Below are 14089 nucleotides of genomic sequence, written 5' to 3'. Positions count from 1 at the left end.
TGCACATCATATAAGCAATTTCTAATTTTTTAACAAATTGCCAGTGCTTTTGTCCGCTATCTCTAATGTTATCAATTGCTTTTATCATGTGTTGATCAAAATATTATTCTGTTTTTATTTTTATAGTTTTTAGCATTTATTTTTTTATTTTCAGTTGTAATTTTGTTTAATTTTTTAATAATTGGATGTGCTTTTGTCATATCTACTGTATTAGTTCTTGCTCGTTTTAAATATTACTCTAAGTTAAATGTATTTTTATTTAATGACAAAGCAAAATTTCTAATTATAGTTTTATTTTATTTTTTTAATAGATTCAGTTAACGATTATAACCCTGTTTATGAACAGTTCACTTCTGTAAATTCCATGGGCAGTTTAACTACAGATAAAGCTTACCGTATCCTGCGTCTGTGTGTCTCTTGTACAATGTCAGGTTTCAGGTGTATCAGCGCTGTTTTCCCTCCTCGTTGAGATGCTTGTGAGCTCTTCACTTACATTAAAGTAAGCACCCCTTCTTATAGTCCATGGGGTGCTGACACACACCGGCTTTCACACACACACTTACATATATATATATATATATATATATATATATATATATATATATATATATATATATATATATATATATATATATATATATATATATATGTAAGTGTGTGTGTGAAAGCCGGTGTGTGTCAGCACCCCATGGACTATAAGAAGGGGTGCTTACTTTAATGTAAGTGAAGAGCTCACAAGCATCTCAACGAGGAGGGAAAACAGCGCTGTATATACTATATATACTAACAATTCTATTTCCACCTGCGTCAGTTAATTTCCTGTTTGCATTAATGTAATTCTAACACACTTTTATTTCTTTTTCCTTGCACATTTTATCAAAACATTTAAACTTTCTTTATTTGGGAGTTTGCTATACTGTATGTCAGGGTCCTTTCACTTTTAATGAAAAAGTTTAGTGTTTTGTCTTATCTTTCGGTGAACCTTTGAGTAATTCTACACAGATTAAAATTTTTATTTGAAATTAAACTATGTGAACTGTACGTTTCTAATTTAATTGCTGAAGAGCATTAAATATAAAAAATAAAATAGAATATAACAATGATAGATGTGTTAACATTGTTGAGTGCATTAATAACAGAATTGTGAAATGCAATTTTTGTAGCCTACTTAATGAATTAGTGGGGATTTTGCATCACAGTTTTTACTCATTGAAAGCAACATATATCATAGTTTGCAGCTTTGCACTTTTGTTAGCTCCCACGGCCTATAACCACAAACACTATGCTCACAATGGGAACCACAAAAAGTCCAACAAACATGAAAGCATTAAATAGTCTAACAAGTCTTTCCCTCTACTAACAAAAACTGCCTGATTTTAGTCGATACAACAAAAAGGATTAATGTAGTCCCACAGCAAGTGGATTCAACTTTTAACATTTACAAATTTCATTTCATGTGACATAATAAAACTACATGCAAATGAGTTAATTACAGCTTTTCTTGATTAAAATAAAACCTTTATTTCTAAAAGAAGTCCAAAAGTTCCCTTTTCCAGAAACAATTCATTTTAAAAGGCAAGAATGAAGATGTAACTTGGATATTACTACAGTGACATCATTGCATTATTAAAAAGAGAGATGAAATGTCATTCCATTGAAAGGAAAAATAAAAACTTTGTAAATGTGTGTGTTTATCTTTATCTGTGTCACACAGCAGCAGCAGTGACGTCTTCCAGGAGCGGCTTGTGAAGTTCTGGATCCTCCACCGACTGCAAAACCACAAACAATCATGATCACAGTGGATATGACTGATTGATTGTTGTAATAGTGCGGATGATACACTACCTTTACATCTTCATCCTTCTTGCACAAAGCTTTCCCAGTCACAACACAGAAACTGATGGTCACACAGAGCTGAAGGACGGACAGCGCTATCATCATGATATCTAGTCCTCCGAGGATCATCTAGAGGTGGAAAAACATCAGTGTACTCTTAAATAGTAATAAAACACACACAAATGTGTTTTACAACACTGAAAAAGACAAATAAATTAAATTGTTACCTGATTGAGATTCTTGTAGTAAATACAGGACTCAAAGTTACTCATTTTATGGGTAAACCAGTCATTATAAGATGAATAATAACCATGTTCTCGGTAACAGCTTGAACTGCTTCCCATTGCTAGGTCCATTGAATACAGCACAACAGCTGTGATAGCAAGTGCAGCACTGACTACATTCAGAATCACTGCGATGAGCAGCTGCACAACACAGACAATGTAAATTGATGTTGCTTAACGAATGAATGAATGAAAAAAACTCTTGATTCACACCTACCAGCTTAGGACGAGGAAACTTCACTGCGTGAACAGATGTAATACCAACAACAAGGAACTAAAAGGCAAATCAATCAAATAAATAGATTGGTCCATCCAAACATGCTTGTTCAAATTGAAAGTCATCAATGATTCACTTTTTGTATGAACTCAATCATTGTACTGCATGAACTTATTTAGAAACATGATGAGAATGAGTAACAACTCTTACCACACCACCGATCCAAAAAGAAAAGATGAAGCCAAAACAACCCATTGTGATATTCATGACACCAACCATTATCTGTACAGTCTATAAAACCAGAGAACAATATTACTGGTACAATATTAGTAGCAGGTTTCAGATGACAGTACATACTAGTAAAAACCATTTCTTAAAGCTGAGAATATCTAAAAGATCTGACTCACCCCAAGTGCTGTGTGAATGTCTGTCAGCTTATCTTTCATATCCTGAAAAACAAACACATCGGACAGTCACATATCTGACACAAAAAAAGGACAATTTGCTCTTTAGGTTTAAAGGAAAAGTTCACCCAAAAATGTCTTGATAAATTTGTATAGTAAAAAAACACACAGCTTTTTGCATCACAAGATGTTTGATGGACTAGAGAGGTGTGAATTATTGTGATGTTTTTATCAGCAGTTTGGACTCTCATTCTGATGGCACCCATTCACTGGAGAGGATGCATTGGTGAGCAAGTGATGCTTATCTTATCTAAATCTGTTCTGATGAAGAAACTAAATCATCTGCATCTTGGATGGCCTGAAGGTGAGCATATTTTTAGCCAATTATAATTTTTGGGTGAACTGTGATAACAGTTGGTCCCTCACCTGAGACGATGCAAGAGTCATGCTACAGCTGCAACCAAACGGAAGTGAATGTTGGCTTATTCCACTTCTAGATACTGAGGCTGTTTTGTCCACCAACTGCAACACCACAGACAAATATGAACATAAACCATGTCTCGTGAAACCAAGAAATAATGTTCTGTCTTTTATAAGCACAACACTGTACCTTTGCACTCCCACCATTCTTGCACAAAGATTTTATGGTCAAAATACAGAAAATGACAACCACAAAGAGCTGAAGAACCGACAGCACCTAGATAAAAAGATCAGTGGATGATTTTTTGAATTGCACATAAGGAAAGTAAAGGAGAATTTTTATATCAACACACCCATGGTAATTAAATGAAATCATATATATGCATGTGTTTTTGTTGCAGTCTTTTGGTACTGTAAATGTTCATTTAACTGCATGATCTGATTTAGAAACATAAACATGAACAGTCTGTCTTACCATACTGTTGACTGAAGTGGTAGTAATAAAGAAGATGATGCCAAAGCAACCCAACACAAGATTCATGACTGCAACTACTATCTGTACAATCTATGAAGTAAGAGAACAATATTTTATTAATAGTTGATAGACCTCCAGCTTTTAAACTTGATATGCAAAATTAAGAGTACCTAAGCATCTTATGTATATTTTTTTATGATATCAAGATTTTAATCAGTACACGTCTCTCACTCACCCCAATAACTCTCTGGGTGTCTGTCAACTTCTCTTTCATATCCTCAGATGCGAAACATACAGGACCATAGCACAGAGAACTCAGAATCTGACACACCGCGGGCCATTTGCTCTTTGGGTTGGAGGTGATGGTGATGACCATCATTCCCTCTTCATGGGACACTGTCAGAGTCATGCTGCAGATGGGAGAAATGGACTTCAACCTTTCCACAAGATAAACAAACAAGCAGGGCTCATGCATCAGAAAATCACAATGACCCAAATGATCCGTTTCTTATGATAGTTATGTAAATTCATAACAGTTTGTTTTCCTTGGCCAAGTTCTAAAATATGCCTAATTATTGAAACAACATTGCTGAGTGTCAGTTTCTCGTCGACTGCATCAACGTTTCTAGGAAGTGAATTCACCTGCTTGTTTGCTATAGCCTAGAAAAATTACTTTTGTTTTTGTTCTTTACTTTCAAAATGTTTCTTATATTTTCGAAAGCACGTTATACTCACCTTAGTGTATTAGTATATATTGTAAGTCTGTAAGATGACTCTTTCCTGATGTGTTGAAGGTGAAGCTGTTTTGTCCTTGCCTGATTCCTGTCAATGATAAGGTTTCATATTTTCCTGTTTCACTTGAAATTTACATAACTCGTCAGTATTTTGCTCTGTTGAAACGGCTAACCAATATGAAGCCACAGCATGTAGGCAATGAAACAGATGATCATGTGTGGATTTCGCAGCACATTTTTCAGTGAAGCTCCGCAGTTTAAAAACATCACACGATGGCAGCTTCACTTTCTGTACTGTGCGTCTCAACTTTCCATTTACGTTTGCAGCGGTTGGTTTTCCGATGGTTTGTTGAACTCTGAAGAGAGGAGGTTACACTGTACTTTTTGGGTAATTCTTTGTACTTTTGATTGGGGTTTTATAACTCCTCTAAGAGGACATGGTAATAGAGAAGAAAAAAGAGAGATAGAGATAAAAATGTATTTCAGCGTTGTGCTGCAAAACTGCGTTCTCCGCAAAACATTTACGTTCTCTTGCAGAAGTAACGGGTTCCCCGAGCTTTGCATTCGCGCGAAAAATGTTTTTACTCCCAAATAGTTTTTCCTTCAATCTTTTTATTATTTCTGCCACAAGAAGTTTTTCACGGAAAGTGCTTCGTGAGAGAACGCAAAGGGGTATATATATATATATTTTCCCCCTCCCATCTGCTTTCTTCCATTTATATACATTTGAATTAAGAATAGCCTAGGCCCTAGGGGCTATGCATTAAAGGGTTACTCCACCCCAAAATTAAAAATTTGTCATTAATCACTTATCCCTTTTTCCAAAAGCTTTGTTTGCTTCGGAATAGAATTTAAGATATTTTGGATGAAAACTGGGAGGCTTATGACTGTCCCATTGACCCCCAATTAAGTTACTCTGTCAAGACATGGTCAGAATAATGTTATGTAATTATTTTTGCTTTTTTTGAATACAAAAAGTATTCTTGTCGCTTCATAACGTTACTGTTGAACCAATGATGGCATATAGACTATTCTGATGACATCTTTCATACTTTTCTGGACTTTGACAGTGTAACTTTCTTTGACAGTGTAACTTATAGAAACTATTTAAACTGAACTGAGATGATGACATCACTGAATTCAATGAACTGCCTTTAACTGTCATCTTGCATTATCGACACACTGTTTTTCTAATTAATGTTGTTCAGTTGCTTTGGCAATCTTTTTTGTATAAAGCACTATATAAATTAAGGTGACTAGCAGTCTATGGGACAGTTACAAAGCCTCCCGGTTTTCATCCAAAATATCTTAAATTGTGTTTATCTTAAATTAATATCTTAAAATTAATTCTCGCACATATTTTAAAATATCCTGTGCTGGAAACTTTAAATATTTGACATACTTTTGAAAATCCAGCGTTTAGCTGATCCTGATAAGTGCTCGTCAACACAGTTGTAAACACGATGGCTTTCTTCTTTCGTGAGGGGGTTTAGTGCCATGGTATCTTTGTTTGCAAGTGGAACGTTAAAGAATGCGACACACACGTCTCGCTGAAATCCTGTAGAATTCAACCAATCCAATGACGACTTCGACACTCCTGAAGTGAAGACTTTTGTTTCCCATATGCATCAGATGTTGAGCCAATGGTCCGTGGGTGTGACATCTGAGGCTGAGACTATGCTTCACGAGGCATCAACTCTCCAACCTATACAAAACCAAACCTGGAGTTATTTTAAGAGTAGGCCTATAAACCCACACAACCACTTTTGCACATGTTTTCCATTTTAATTACTCATTGAATTTTATTTTATTTTTTCATAGAAATGGGAATCCTATTATAACTTTAACTGGGTTATCATCAGCTGCTATTAGATAATCAAACTGATGTTAATTAAATTAAATGTTTTAGGACAAGCGAATATGTTTTGAAGAAATATCGATATCCTACTTCTTATATACACACAATCAAAGATAGTGAGATTTAAAACAACATGTGGTTGACTTTCATAGCTATAGAGCTTTTAAAAAACCTGACATAATTTGAAATATTCTTTTATTATTATTATTATTGTTGTTGTTGTCAGATGTGAAACAATAGGGAAGTTGTAAAAAGTGCTACAGTCATTCATTTTGTCTATTTATTTATTTAATAAGCTAGCAACTCCAAAGATCTCAGCAAAATTGAAAAGACAATAAAAGGTAACACCCACTAATCTGAATCTAGCCTTTATATAGAAAGAGAAAGGTTAAAGGTAGAGTGGGGAAAAACGCCCCCAAATGTTTTTCCCCAAAATAACCACAAGAGAAAGTCAAGATCATTTTTTATTGAAGCCAAAGTCTACATTGACAAGAGTGATGTAGAAATATTCACCATGAAGCTTACACTTTGTGTGTTTACTCCCAATCTGCCCTAATTATAACACTATTTTTGTAAAAAAAAAAAAAAAAAAAAAAAAATTATTTAACGAAAAAATTTTGTTCATGCAGCACCAGCAGTGATGTCTAGGAGTGGCTTATGAAGTTCTGGATCCTCCACCGACTGCAAAACCACAAACAGTCATGAACACACAGAGCAGCTCTCTCAAACTCTCTCACGATCACCGTGGATTGACTGATTGATTGTTGTAATAGTGCTCATGATACACTACCTTTACATCTTCATCCTTCTAGTGCAGCACTGACTAAATTCAGAATCATCCCAATTGTCAGCTGTGAAACACAAACAAAAATGATATATATATATATATATATATATATATATATATATATATATATATATATATATATATATATATATATATATGTAATTGGGACTTTTAAACTTACTTTTTTCTCACAATTCTGAGTTTATACCTCACAGTTTGGATTTTTTCTCTCACAATACTGAAGAAAGAAAATCTGAATAAACTGACTTTCTTACAAGACATTTTTCATCACAATTGTGAGGTAGTTCTGACTTTTCTTCTCAGATTGTGGGGGGGGGTTATGTCTTGCATTAGGTTTTTAACATAAAAATAAAAAAGGTACTTGTGACTTTTATATAAAAAAAAAATAAAAAAAATTTCTAAGAAAAACATTTAACTAAAAACTAAAAAGTAAAAAAAAAAAACTATAAATTAAATGTCTCAACTGTGTGATATAAATGTTGAATTGAGAAAAAACAAACCTAAATGTTCAGATAAAAAGTCACTTTTGTACCTTGTTTAAAAATTTTTTTTTTTTCCTGTGTTGGAAACGGTGCAAAGTTTCTTGGGTGAACACAAAAGTTTGGTGAGTAAACACAGAGTTTCTCAGTTAAAAAAAACAGTTTAGCAAGTGAATATATGTGTTTTAAAATTGCTTTTAAAACATTGTACTAACGTAATCTAAATCAGGGGTCTCCGTTCCTGCTCCTGGAAATTGCAATATTAAGAAACGTAAAAGCGTTGTGAGCATCTTACATAGAATGTTTATTAAGTTCTGTCCAAAAAATATCCAAAGTGTGCGAAAATCACAAGACCTGAAAATATCAGAAAGGTATTTTGGAATTAATATAAATGTCAAACTCACTCCAAGAGCTGTGTGGACATCTTTCAGCTTCCCTTTCATTCCCTGAGATACAGAACACACTGGACTGTAGCAGAGAGAACCCAGAATCTGACACAGTACGGGCCATTTGCTCTTTGGGTTTGAGGTGACGGTGATGAAGGTCAGTCCTTCACCCCGAGACACTGTCAGAGTCATGCTACAGCACTGAACAGATGTGCTAGACAGTAGGTAACAAAAGCCAAACCTTCTAGACTGCAAGAAACAAGAAGACCAGCAAATGATTACCATTGCAGGAGAATCCAATCATATATTGAAGAAAAAATAATAATTTACGAAGAATTTTAATAGATTAATGGAATCAAACGTTTTTTTTTTGTTTTTTTTTACTTTTATGATAGAATATAAATTAAATGTTACATGCAATATGAATATGAATAATCTTTTTTACTCATATACAATTAACAAGCTAAATGGCCACAACCATGATAAGTTTCAATGTATTGTTTACATTAATTACATTTTCTTGTATTAACATTTGCAACTTCAAACAGGAATTACAAGTTACAGCTATACTTCTAATCATTTTTGAGGATCTAAATGCATAAATTGCATGTCATGTTTTCAGCACATAAGTGTTTTAAAAAACATTTAATACATTGAGCATCATAACCTAGTTGTGACAAAAAAATTTAAGCATCTTAAATATTATACCTTTTTAATGTTCAAATCAAATCTATACAAATCATTCTCAAATCAGAAGGCCTGAATTTTTTATTTTTTTATTTATTAATATCTGATTCACTCCAAGAGCTGTGGATGTGTGTCAGCTCCTCTTTCTTTTTCATATATTTTCATATTTATTATGGTCAAAGCCTCATAAGATAAAGACAGGATAAGGCTCAAGCATCCAAAAAGCACAAATCCCAAAAGATTTTTATGTAAATTCCTAACGTTTTGTTCCTCTTCACAAACAATTTCTAGAACATGCCTGATTATTAAACAGCATTGCTGACTGTTTTCTCATTGACTGCATCAACATTTCTGTAAGAAGTGAAGGCAGATGTGTGCTTGCTAGAAAGTAGTCATTGATATTTAAGTCACACCATTTACATTGTTCTGTTTAATGACATGTACATTTTACAGATCTTAAGAAACACAATAAACTCAGACTTACCTTATGAGTAAATGAGTCTACAGTATAGTCCGGCTGTAACTTAAGACATAATAAACACTACTGATATTAACAAATATTTAACAATACAGCATACAGCTAGTTTTATGTATCTTTTTGTGATTCATATATATATTATTCACTAATATTTAAGCACTAATATTTATATAAATAAACATGCCTTGTCTACAAATACAAATAGTAAATCTTTATTTGAATATGGCATATGCATAATATAACATAATATTGCACTCTACAATATTTCTATGAATGAATCTTTGACAGAGACTATCGGACAATCACTGTGTTGATAGTTAGTAAGTATGCTGACATCATCCATAGCAACGAGGTCAACCCACCCTTACTCTTAGCTTAAGACTTCTGTCTGTTCTTTAGAAAAAAATTTGTCTCAGCAGCATTGTGAATGGGTTTTAAGAAAAAAACTCTTAGCTAAGAACTTTTATTGCTATTTAGGAAATCTCTTGATGAATACGGACCCTGATCACTTCATCATCAGTCTGTCTGGAATGACATGAAGAAACAGAAAAAACTGAGACAGACTCAATCCAGAAGGACTGTGGCAATGTCTCCGAGACACTTCAAGAAACCTTCCTGCAAAGTGTTCCGATAATATGTATATATGTATGGATATATCTATATTAGTTGTTGTACAAACAAAGACTTAGTAGGGAAGCTGTAAATGAAAAGGGATGATGCCAAAGTGCTGCAGTCATTTATTTTTAAACAAGCAATCCCAAAGATCACAACGCAATTTAAAAAGGCAATAAAAAGTAACACCCACTAATCCGCATGAAGAGAGAGAAAGATAAACCATGACACTTTTGTAAAAAGAAAAAAACAAGTGCAAATCAACATGCAATTTAACAGTGTTGAATATGGAGGAGATCTGCTTTAAATCATTTCACTATAATATTGAGACACAAAGTGCCACTGCATTACAAGCACAAAGAGTACGTTTGATGATTTTGTGAGTTTATCTGTGTCACACAGCAGCAGCAGTGACGTCTTCCAGGAGCGGCTTGTGAAGTTCTGGATCCTCCACCGACTGCAAAACCACAAACAGTCATGAACACACAGAGCAGCTCTCTGAAACTCTCTCACGATCACAGTGGATTGACTGATTGATTGTTGTAATAGTGCTGATGATACACTACCTTTACATCTTCATCCTTCTTGCACAAAGCTTTCCCAGTCACAACACAGAAACTGATGGTCACACAGAGCTGAAGGACTGCTAGCACTATCATCATGATATCTAGTCCTCTGAAGAAAATCTGGGTGGGTAAAGTCAAGTCAAGTCTGCTTAATGTCAATTCTTCCACATGTACAGCAAATACATACAGAGAATTGAAAATGAGTTACTCTTAGAACCTTAATGCATACACATGATAACACTAACTGTAGAGCATAAAAAATACAGATATATACAGATTAAATATAAAATACAACTATACAAATAAGGGTGAGTAAAAAAAAAGAGTGTAAACATTTTAAAAAGGCTTTAAATGTTTTAAACCTTGAAAAAACATTTACAGTAAATCAATAAAACACAACAGCTCCCTTTCATGTTTTACCCTATACCTATTCAGAAAACCTGGATAAAAAGCACATAATCTGGACAATTTTTTGCTTTTTGTAAAAACTGTGAGCATGTTTGGAAGATTTGATATGCTGTTGAAGTCTTACATAATCTAAAGAAAAGAAAGATAATCATTACCTCCTGGAGATTCTTGTAGTACAGACACATCTCTTTTCTCCTATCATCTCCAGGGGAAGGTGTTTCTTTATAAGGATTTCCATCATAGCGTGAAGAATAATAATTTCTGGTTTCACAGTCTTCGTATGAATGATCATTTGCAAGATCCACTGAATACAACACAACAGCTGTGATAGCCAATGCAGCACCGACTACATTTAATAGTATCCCAATTGTCAGCTGTGAAACACAAAGAATATATATATATTTTTATTATTATTTAATTATAATTAATTTATTTGAATAATTTATAATTATTCAAATGCTTTTGATAAGTTTTTATGGGAGTATAAACCTCTATAGGTGGAGGTTGACACCCCTTCTTTTTAGCCAAGTAACAGATAATAGGTGGCATGTCATAAAATGTTTTTAATATGTCGGAAATTGTATTCAATGTGATTAATTGTTTTTGAAGTGCTCCAATCAGATCGCGTAATTCGTGAATCATTTGATTCAGATCAAGACACTTACCAGACAAGAAGAGGGAAACTTCGCTGTAAGAATGCACACAATTCCAACTACAAGGAACTATAAAAAAAAGTGTTTTTGATTTTGAACATATGATACTTTTTGACAGGCACAAAACAACGTTAACTTATTTATAAACATAAAAAATATCTAAATGAGTCTTGAGTCTTACCAAACTTCCAAGCCAAAAGGGTCCCTGGCCTATTCTTTCCATGACAAACCATGACCCGAGGCATTTAAGCAGAATACCAGCCACAATATTGAGGACACCAATTATCATCTGCACAGTCTGATGAACAAGAGAACAATATAGTTCAAAATATACCAAGTAGGCACAATGACATTTAAAATCAACCAATCAAATGTTTTGCTGTCAGTGTGGACAAACAGACATTTTTTTATTGGTATAAATGAGTATTTGCACAAAGTTCAAAAATGCCTCATATTGTTTTAATAAATTACATTTAGTTGCACAAGCCAAAAAACTAATTGCAACTAAAATGTACATTTTCCAAAACTAATACTTTTAACTAATCCAAAAACTGCACATAATGTTTTTGTACACAGCACCTTAGCCAAGGGGACATACCGATTGGGTCGAAAAATTTATATAGGAAGAAAAAATATTTTTCAATAACTTTGAGTTTTCTCACAAAAGTGTTACTTTCCCCTCAAGTTACTTTGTGTTTGCTTACAAATACACTGAAATACAAAAGTATGTAAACTTGTTTGTGCCATGGAATAATAATAATTGGGACTTTTTATCTTAAAATTCTGACATTTTCCTCAAGATTCATATCTCACAATTTGGATTGCAAGATATAAACTCTTATAATTACAAGGTTCTAATTTAATTATTTTTTTCTAAAATGCTACAAATAATATCAATAATACAATTCTTAGAAGACATTTTTCCTCACAATTATGAGGTAGTTCTGACTTTCCTTCCAAGAAATGTCTGGGTTATATCTTGCATTGGGTTTTTAACATAACAAGAAACAAAATAATTGTGAATTTTATAGCATAGTTCAGAATTAAAAAAAAAAAAATTAATTGCAAGATATAAACTCGCAGATATAAAGTAAAGAGTCTAAACTTTGTTAATTTATAATTGAGAAATTTCCTGCTCCTGGAAATTGCAATATTAAGAAACGTAAAAGCGTTGTGAGCATCTTACATAGAATGTTTATTAAGTTCTGTCCAAAAAATATCCGAAGTGTGCGAAAATCACATCACCTGAAAATATCAGAAAAGTATTTTGTAATTCATGTAAATGTCTGACTCACTCCAAGAGCTGTGTGGACATCTTTCAGCTTCCCTTTCATTCCCTGAGATACAGAACACACTGGACTGTAGCAGAGAGAACCCAGAATCTGACACAGTACGGGCCATTTGCTCTTTGGGTTTGAGGTGACAGTGATGACCGTCAGTCCTTCACCCCGAGACACTGTCAGAGTCATGCTACAGATGGAAGTGATGGACTTCAAACTTACAGTAGGAAACAATGGCCAAACCTGTTTGTTAACAGCATGAAATAAGAACAGCAAATGATTACTATTGCAGGAGAATCAGTTTTCATGTAGGCCTCTATCATAATATCAGGAGGAAAAAATAACTTTAACACTTAAAGACTTAAAACAGGTTTTTTTAGGATAGTACACAAATGTAATATTCTACACGGTATATTTGACTATCAAAACAGCCTTGCTGACTTTATGTAGGTGCCTACATAAAAGAACAATGCAAAAATCCACCTTGGCTGTTTCATATAAGGAAGTTGTGGTGCAGGTTGTTTAACCACAGTTTGTTCATTATCTTTAAAGTTCTAGTCTATGAAAAGTATATGCAATTATTGTTATTAAACTTATGAAATACCATGTTACATTAAACTCACCTCGTGTGGCACGTCTCAGGTTCAATACAGAAGAGTGAAAATGGCAGACTCTCTGTGGGCTTCTTTTTTTTTCCTTTCTTTTTGAAGGAGGAGGAGGAGGCGGAGTTTTGATTTTTCCCGGCAGTGACTTCCTCATAGACTGTAAACAAGTATAAAAGGAATGTTGTTCATGAATTAATTTACAGTTTGATAGACCTAAATGAAGATTGAAGTTTTTTATAATTACAAATGTTACTTAACTTCGCTACAAAATGTTGAAAATCATATGAAAGAAAGATTTTAAAAGGTTTCAGTCAGGATGAATCTAAAGCGTCTGTAAATGATTGATTACTGAAAACATGCAAACAGTGCCATATATCTTTTCTATATTGGTATTATGGTTGTAGAGCGAGTTCATGTAGGCCCAGTTCCAGAGAACACTCTTAGGTTAAACCAGGATTAGGCTTGTTCATTTTAGAACATTTAAGTAGCTTTTGTAAACACGCTTAAGATAAAAACATTATAAAAACATCTTGATAAAAAATAATGGCACTGACATTTTAAGATCAGTCAGTGCATTTTTCTTTCAGTTAAAAAACAACACAGACATGCATTTTAGACTTCTTGTCTATGAAACCAGGAGGTAATGTTTAAAAGGTTGAAATGCACTACTACAAAGCAAGATATCTGGCAATGGACGTGTTAAGAAGCTATCATCATGTATTTTGGCATTGAATGCATCCTGCTTTTAGTTATAAGAAGCTAGTAGTTCACTACTCTGTTCGCACAAGGTATTGCCTGCTGTTTATGTGTGTGTTATGCCTACTTTTCTTGAGCAGCAAGTGGAACCAAAGTGTGATAAATGCATTGGAAACGTGTATTACATTGTATACACTGGAAAC

General features: G+C 33.6%; 2 protein-coding genes across 4 annotated transcripts; both read right to left on the bottom strand.

Moving 5' to 3' along the window:
- Positions 1-827: 827 nt before the first annotated feature.
- On the bottom strand, positions 828-4645 carry LOC113115713 (uncharacterized). Of its 2 annotated transcripts, none has more exons than XM_026283266.1 (11): positions 4372-4645; positions 3872-4073; positions 3637-3726; positions 3352-3438; positions 3168-3263; positions 2745-2786; positions 2548-2628; positions 2338-2394; positions 2064-2261; positions 1846-1965; positions 828-1769 (listed from the first exon to the last, which is right to left on the bottom strand). In XM_026283266.1, the coding sequence occupies exons 2-11, from the start codon at positions 4043-4045 to the stop codon at positions 1707-1709; spliced, it is 1008 nt and encodes a 335-aa protein (XP_026139051.1). In that variant the 5' UTR covers positions 4046-4073; positions 4372-4645; the 3' UTR covers positions 828-1706. The 2 variants fall into 2 exon arrangements, with proteins under 2 accessions (XP_026139051.1, XP_026139053.1); XM_026283268.1 differs by having other exon boundaries at positions 829-1769; positions 3872-4046; positions 4372-4644.
- Positions 4646-9785: 5140 nt separating this feature from the next.
- On the bottom strand, positions 9786-13303 carry LOC113115712 (uncharacterized). Of its 2 annotated transcripts, XM_026283264.1 has the most exons (7): positions 13209-13303; positions 12601-12828; positions 11487-11603; positions 11318-11374; positions 10808-11026; positions 10245-10364; positions 9786-10135 (listed from the first exon to the last, which is right to left on the bottom strand). In XM_026283264.1, the coding sequence occupies exons 2-7, from the start codon at positions 12772-12774 to the stop codon at positions 10073-10075; spliced, it is 750 nt and encodes a 249-aa protein (XP_026139049.1). In that variant the 5' UTR covers positions 12775-12828; positions 13209-13303; the 3' UTR covers positions 9786-10072. The 2 variants fall into 2 exon arrangements, with proteins under 2 accessions (XP_026139049.1, XP_026139050.1); XM_026283265.1 differs by lacking the exon at positions 10808-11026.
- Between the last annotated feature and the right edge of the window lie 786 nt (positions 13304-14089).

Source organism: Carassius auratus, chromosome 16, assembly GCF_003368295.1.
Source record: "Carassius auratus strain Wakin chromosome 16, ASM336829v1, whole genome shotgun sequence".
NCBI lineage: Eukaryota > Metazoa > Chordata > Actinopteri > Cypriniformes > Cyprinidae > Carassius > Carassius auratus.
The sequence above is the reverse complement of the archived record's forward strand: the minus strand, read 5'-3'. Positions and strand labels throughout refer to the sequence as shown.